Here is a 7,535-nt window from a genome sequence, read left to right as displayed (position 1 = left end):
ACAAATTCACTTCTACTTCACTCTGCAATGGGAGTGTTTACTTAGGTGATGTTTGTTTTTTAGTACTAGGAAGCATGCCATTTTAGGTCAACATTACATGTTCATACAATCTTCAGCCCTAGGTTTCCAATCAATTTTGCCAAGAAGGAAATTTGAGAATCATTAAACCATAACAAATTAAAAAAGTAGTAAAATGCACAGAGAACAACTTATGCCACTCATCTCCAATAGTGGGCCCGATCATACTCCATCAGTAGCCATGATCCAGCTCCCTCAAGAAGACTGTCATTGCAACCTCACATCATCCACTACGCCTGGAAAGCATGGTAGAGATAAGGCTTACCCTCTCTCCTACCCTGCTGATGGTCAGAGCCCTTACAGTAGTTTCCTGCAGGAGCTGTTTAATTACTGTGGTACGGGTCTCCCCAGTGGAGCACTAGTCCACTTAATAAACCTACAATTTCAGAGCAAAAATTGAAAACACTACCTTTACAGTCCCCTGACATATAATTACTATTACTTGCAAGTGTTAAATCCTGTTAAGTAATCAGATTATAACTGAGGAAACAAGCTCAGTATGTTACATAGCCTATAATATTGAGTGTCCTGCACATCGACTGGTGCCATCTGGCCTGACAGCATCAAGGCTTTTTTTGTGTGTATGCCATGCACGACACATCCTGCCCTCCAGCCCCAGCCAGCACAGCCCTCTAGTGGGGATGCAGGAAGGAGTTTTGATGGCATTCATCCATCCCAGCTTGCCTTTGCTCACCTGCCTTCTGCGCTGCTCTCAACTCAGCACAACTGCTTCCAGCCAGGCTTGGCCAGAGATGGTGTCACTTCTCCCTCTGGGCTGTCAAGGGAAACCTTAGCAGCAAAGGGTAGAGACCTATGGGGACTTATGAGCACTTGCAGCCCACCCATAGATAACCCCCACACTCAGCCCTGCAGAGCTGCTGCTAAGCCCACCAGAACTCCAGTATCAAGAAGAGATTATTGAGCAGGAACCCTAACTGCAAGCTTTGGTACCCCACTCACTTCTCCACTAGCATCTCCCATTACAAAGGAGCAGAACACCTGTTTTCATCTTTTTTTCACTTCCCCTAAGACATGGAGATTAGGAAATTCGCTTTTAAGTACCGCCCAAGTAGTGTTTAGATACTACCAGCATACATCCGGACAACACTCTTACATAACCTGTCAGAAACCTGCTGGGATTTCTCTATTGGCTCTGTGCCAGGCATGCTTATGCCTTTTTTTTTTATTATCTGTCAAAACTTTTATTGAAAGCTTTTACCTTCAGGCTTTTTAGACAGTTGCCCTAGTCCAAGAAACGTGGTACTATGCCTAAACCCAGGTATAGCCACACGCAGACACAAATACCACTTAAGGTATTAAAGTTTACAGCCCAGAGAATACCAGTCACGTTTCAGCTCTCGAGAGATCAATTATGATGAAGATTCCACCATATTTGCAATTTCTGTTCTCAGAAAAGGTAATATCCTCTCCTCCTAAGGGATCCTTCTATCATTTCGAGCTTTACACAAGCAGTGGAAAAATATAAACAATCAAGGATATAGTTATGGCAATAGAGAGATCATCTTCAACAATATCAGGATGCTTGACAAAACTCAAACAAAACCTACTAAGAATATCCAAAATTGAGTATACACCATAATTCTATCATACCCAAAAACTGACTCCCAAGTATAAAGTCACAAAGACAAGAGTTTAATATTGACAAAAAAAAAAAAAAAAAGCTTAAGTTAGTGGTATTTTTTTCCTTGAAATAACATACTGGTCATATGAAAGTCACTGAAGAGGTCTGCTTTTAGCTCGGAAGACTTTTACAGTTACAGCTGAATTCAAAAACCCTAACTCCAAATGTGTGATGTTAACACAAAAACTGAAAACGTAAAACCTGGGATAAAGAACAAACTCAGTTGTTAAGATGCTAGCAGTTACGTGAGGCCTTTCAACACCTTTACCATAACATGAGAAGTTCTTCAGTATCTTTCCCACCACCATTAGTTCAAAATTCACAAGGTTCTTTAAAATACTAATGGGTTAAATTGGAATCAAGCTCCATATGCTTGTAATGTCTTCTGTGAAAGGTCTGAAGCCACCCTGTTTCAATTATTTGGTTATTCAGTGCAGAAAGTTAAAGATCACAGAAGGTATATAACAGCTTTTAATACTCCATTAATAGTATAGATTAAAAATTATTGCATAGTCTTATGCATTTCCTAAAACAGTGTTCTTTTCACTGTTTTTCAATGTTTTCATTGAAATGAAACATTTTAATATAAAAGGAGTAACTCTTTAAAACATAAATTGCTTTCACTACCTCGATCTTCTATCCTTTTTTGATTTGTCAGTACATTTGTCCATTGTTTTCTCATTGTCTCCTCTGCACTTAGGGCAATACCATTTCCCCTTGGGTTTGTAGGTGAGTCCAACACAGGAGAAGTGGAACCACTCAATAGGGCACTGTTCATTGTCACATCCTATCATTTCGCCATAAGACACTTGGTTACATAAGCAGTAAGTTGGTTCATTGGGATCAATTGCAAATTCTACAGGTGAAACCTCCCTCTCCTGTTTGGCTTTGGAGCGTTTTTTCTTCTTGGAAGATTTCGATCTCTTTTCCTTAGGCGGCTGATCATCGCAGTCATCGATACCATTGGCTATGTGGCACAGATCACGGCTCTCGCTGGTTCGCTGGCGACGGGGTCTGCGGGAAGATCTCTCTGGCTGGCACGACTCCATCTTTGCCTTTTCTAGAGGCTTTTCGTTCTCAGACAGATCTTGAAAACACTGAGAGTGTGTTTCCATTTGACGGGCTCTATTCTCTACCAGTTCTAGCATCTGAGTAACTATCTGAATTTTTTCATCTCCAAGTTCTTGACTGTTGATTAATGCACGCTGAAGATGCTGCTGCAAGCGTTTTTTCTGAACTGGGTCATTTTCCGACTTGTATTTTTCATAGACATCATCTATTTCTTTTAACGCTTCTATAAAATAAAGATAATAACAGGAATAATTACACAAGATGGAACATGCTCAAGAAAACACAGGAATGTATTTCTAACTGATGGGAAATAGTACAAATTTTAATTGTTGCAAGAAAAAAATTCTCAAGTTCTAAGAAAGAGCAAGCTTATTCTAGCCATTGGAAAAAGAAAGGATAACCCAAGAAAAGGGACACAGTAGTTGCTGATGCGTAGACAATCCAGATCCTCCCTTCATCTGAAAAAGCAAGAATTTCTATTAAGAGTCCTTACCACAATAGTTCCAAACCCCTGGCCTAAATACCAAAGCAATAGCTTATTTTATCACAGGAAGAAACCTTAAATTCATAGAATCATTATGTATCATGATATATAACACTCCAGAATTACGATACCTGGGTCCTCTGCCTTCCTCTTCTTATTCATCTAAGGGTTTGGTATTACAGTTTCAGTGTAGTTATAAAAGGAGTATGACAACTGAAGTTACATAATAGTAAATTTACAGTCAGGATGAAAATTAACTTACATCACTCAAAATATTTTTCCTATTACCAAAACAAATTACAGCAAGTTGCATTTTAAATCAAGGCTGAACTTCTGAGAATAAGTGACACTCTCTTTAGTGCATCACAGGATATTTTTAAGCAACTAGTAAATGAGTGGTTTATAGCTTGACTACCAAGCTTTCCTTCTTGCTAGTCATGCAAAATAACTGCATGAGTTGCTGTGAATTTCTCATTAAATACAGTACTCAGAAGCAAGTTAAATGAACCTAAATATGAGACCAACAAATGCCTTATACATCAGTCTTAGTCTGTACACTGCTGTTCTATATTGCTGAATTTTAAAACAGTATTTTCCAAGCCAAAAGTTACACTAGATCTATACATAAAGGACAGGAAATACTTTAGAAAAACTGACAACTTGATGCACAGTGTTAGATACAGTACTGGTGCCCTCAGAATTTAAGGATTTTATTTGAACTGGAAACAGAATTCATAAATGGTACTGAACTATTTATTTCTAAAGCAAGAAGATATGCAGCACAGTCTATCTCTTCCTAAAGACCTGCATTTCACAAACTGGCTTTCATTTTTAAAGAATTTGTCTGCATTATACAGTTGTGAAATGATTCAAGCTTGTGCTAAATAGAAGTCATAGCTATTATCTCAACATTGTTCCCAGCGATTTTTTTCCTGCTGACATCTTGAAACAGTAGCTTAAGCATGAACAGCTGCTTTTTACTATAAATTCTGAAACCTGTATGACAACAGGAGCTAAACGCATCTTGTTCTGTTCCAGACTTTCACTAGGGGAAGATTCCTCTTGTCTGGTAACTCAATTAACCTGTATTTTCTCAATATCAGCATCCCAGCTACCATGAAAAACATTAGCTTTGTTTCCCTGTATCTTCAGCTGCATCACTTGCCTGTTGCCCTGAAAAGGGGGAAAATAAACTAAAAAAATCTTAATCTCTGCTCCTGAAAAGCATGGAGTAAAGGTACTTTGTATGCTGTTGAATGAGAAAGGCATAACCAGAGTACAATAATCTCTAGCCACATTATTTCCCACATGAACTTCTTTGGAGGGGGGCTGGAAAGTGTAGATATAGTTACACAGATTTCCCATATTTGGAATGCCCTACCCAGCAGAACCCACAAACAATAACTGTTCACTTTTTCACACTGTGACAGAGAACAACATTGACCCCCACATCAGTTATTCCATAGATGCAGCCTGTAAAGATTTAAATGGATCAGCATCCACTAAAAAGAGGAAAGAACTTTTTGACTAAGAGAGATGGACGTTTACCAAATGCTTTGTGAGTCCCTAAGACTAGAGAAGGCACCCATACATTGTAATAAACAGCTCTGAAATCTCTGTTAGGGGAAAACCAAAAACAAAAAAAACCACCCTCAACCCAACACAAACCAGGGCCAAGTGTTCATTACAGATAATCTGATTAAGTTTGGTGGAGCTAATGAAAGCTAAAAGGATTTGTTTTCTAAGCACAGGAGTGACTTTGTTCCCTCTGCACAGACTATCACTACCTTTCAAATTAGCTGAAATAACAGAGCATTGCTTTTACATCTTAAAACTTGGGCCTAAAATATTTTTATCCATCTTTCAGGGTCTTTCAAGATTTTTTTGTTGTTGTTTTTTAAAACAGTTGAAGGCTTTGGTTAAAACTAGCAACAAACTTCCGCTATGGCCCGGTATTGTATTAGCGACTGGATGATATATATAGGAGATACAGCCTAAATAAAAGATTGAGTCTGTTCAAGGCAGATGAGGAGCGCTGAATAGTCACCACCGATCAGGAGGTAAAGAGCCTTCTAGGTATTCTAGCCTTAACTAGGAATTCCAAATGCTGCAGGCAAGTCTACGCTCTCTAAACTTTAAAATCCCAGGAAACTTACAAAAGCCTGTTCTTATGTATCCTTCCGAGTAATCAGAAAGATAACTGGAAAAATCCCTTCCCGACAGCTGCCTCCGGAGGTGGCCAAGCACCGTCTGAGAGGCCTTGGCGCTCCCCTCGGTCCCCTCCTGCCCATGCCGAAGGAGGGAAATGCGGCTCCAGTGCCGACTCCGGGAGACCAAATTTCTGCCTCATGGCAGGGCAAGCCGGCAGCTGCCGGGCACCGCTAACTCCGCGGGATGCTTTAATGCGCACTGAACCTCTCTTCCAAAGAAGCCGTGCCTCCGGATAAGTTTAGGGCAACTTCCCGCTCCGCGGACCCGCTCCGTGACCCAGGGGAGCGCTGCTGACGCGTTATGCATCCCCCGCCGCCCCTTGCTGTGTACGCGGGACAGGGGCAGGGCCCCGCCCGGACCGGCGCCCCCGCCCGGCGGGCGGAGCTGCGGAAAGGCCGAATCCCGCGCCCCCGCCTCCAGCGGCACCGCCGGCGGGGCGGAGCGGGGCGGGAGCGGCCCCGCACAGCGGAGCCGGGGCCTAACGCCGAGCAGCGCCGCCCCCGGAGCGGGGCCGCCTCCGCAGCAGGGACCGGGAGCCCCGCGCCCCCCCGGCACCGCCGCGGGCTCAGCCCCGCAGGGCCCGGCAGCGTCCCACCGCGGCCCCGGCCCCTCCGCTCCAGGCGCATGTGCAGCAGGCGGGTTGGGCGGGCGGCCGTCCCCGTTCCCTTCCCCGCCCGGTGCCCCGCAGGCACCCACCTTGGCACTGCGTGTCCATCTCCCGCAGCAGCGAGGCGTTGCGCTGGATGTCCAGCGGCAGCGACTCCACGCACTCCAGGTAGTCCTGCACGTAGAGCGAGAGCAGCCGGGCCCGCTCTCCGCCCGGCGCCGCCGGCCCAGCCACCAGCTGCGGCCCCGCCAGCATCATCCCCCCGCGCCAGCAGCACATCCGCCGGCGCCGCGCCGCCCGCACCGGGCGCGGGGTCCCTGCGGCGGCCCCGCTCCCTCCTCCTCCTCCTCCTTCTCCTTCTCCCCCTCCTCCTCTTCCTCCCGCCGCCGCCGCCCCTGTGCCGGCGGGCGGCCGCGCCGCGGTGTGCGGTGAGCGGATGTCGGTGAGCGCTCTCCGGCCCGGCCGCCCCCCGCGGGTCCCGCGCCCTTTCCCGCGGTGCCGCCGCCGAAGCAAAGCCCCCGCTCGGCGCCCCCGCCCCTGCCCGCCGCGCGCATGCGCGAGGTCCTGCCCTTATAAGGCGCGGCCGGCGGCGCTGCCAGGGGTTTGCATTCTCCCGCCTTCCCCTCGCGCGCGCTCCCATTGGCTCAACCCGCCGCGAGGGGCGGGAGCGCGCGCGGGGCGGGGCGCCCTTAAAGGCACAGGATCCTCCGCCGCTTCCGCGACCGGGAAGAGCCGCGACCCGAGCGGGGGATCCCGCGGCGCCCGCAGGCGGGCGTTTGGACTGTCCTTGCCCATAAAAAAAGCTGCCCGATTTAGCTTTAAAGAAGAGCGATGATGGTTTGTGATAAACTGTGACTTAGGGAAGCTGAGTCATATTTTGTCCTGTCGAGGAATCACTTCAAGCGGGTTTTTTTGCCTAGCAGCGTATCTCCAAAATGTGACAGAATATCCCGTCTTTTCCAAGGCTGTTGCAGAATTTGTATCAAATGTTCGCCACAACAATTATAGTAGGAAAGTAGGAAACAATAGTAGAAATATACTTTCTATATATATACTTTTTAGCTACATAATTTTTCCTTCTGGAAGAATGATATAAAGGGGATAGAACTACTAAAAAGTTGCAATTTTATCTCCACTTCTCTTTCAGACATTTTTCAGATCTTTACTGCATGAATAATAATTGCTAAGCATCAGGAAATAAGATTAATCTTGTGGACTCTCGAAACATCATGAGAAGTCCTGTTTGTTTTGTGGTATGTTGCATTTATATTTAAGGAACCTGAAAAAATAAAAAAAATAAAAAGCATCAGAAATGCTTTAAAAAGAAATAAAAAGCATCAGAGATGATTCAAGGATAAAAAAATCCAAACCTCGAAGCCCCTTCTGTCTTACATTCCTACCTTTGGTAAGTGGCCAGCACTAAAAAAGTACCCATACTAGTC

At 45.3% G+C, this 7,535-nt stretch overlaps 1 protein-coding gene across 1 annotated transcript; it reads right to left on the bottom strand.

Annotated features, from left to right (window-relative positions):
- Nucleotides 1–1,710: 1,710 nt before the first annotated feature.
- Nucleotides 1,711–6,372, bottom strand: ING2 (inhibitor of growth family member 2). The gene is made up of 2 exons (XM_017805692.1): nucleotides 6,183–6,372; nucleotides 1,711–3,014 (listed from the first exon to the last, which is right to left on the bottom strand). Exons 1-2 carry the CDS (start codon nucleotides 6,370–6,372, stop codon nucleotides 2,344–2,346), a joined length of 861 nt encoding a protein of 286 aa, XP_017661181.1. The 3' UTR covers nucleotides 1,711–2,343.
- Between the last annotated feature and the right edge of the window lie 1,163 nt (nucleotides 6,373–7,535).

Source organism: Lepidothrix coronata, unplaced genomic scaffold (assembly GCF_001604755.1).
Source record: "Lepidothrix coronata isolate B3197 unplaced genomic scaffold, Lepidothrix_coronata-1.0 Scaffold0, whole genome shotgun sequence".
In the NCBI taxonomy this organism is placed as follows: domain Eukaryota; kingdom Metazoa; phylum Chordata; class Aves; order Passeriformes; family Pipridae; genus Lepidothrix; species Lepidothrix coronata.
Note: the sequence above shows the minus strand (reverse complement) of the source record. Positions and strands in the feature narration are given on the sequence as shown.

What these genes read in the sequence shown, in the direction of transcription:
- ING2 (XM_017805692.1), bottom strand. Translation starts at nt 6,372, where the DNA reads ATGTGCTGCTGGCGCGGGGGGATGATGCTGGCGGGGCCGCAGCTGGTG. An exon ending in GATGGACACGCAGTGCCAAG is followed by an intron (nt 3,015 to 6,182) that starts GTGGGTGCCTGC and finishes TTTATTTTATAG; the next exon opens with AAGCGTTAAAAGAAATAGAT.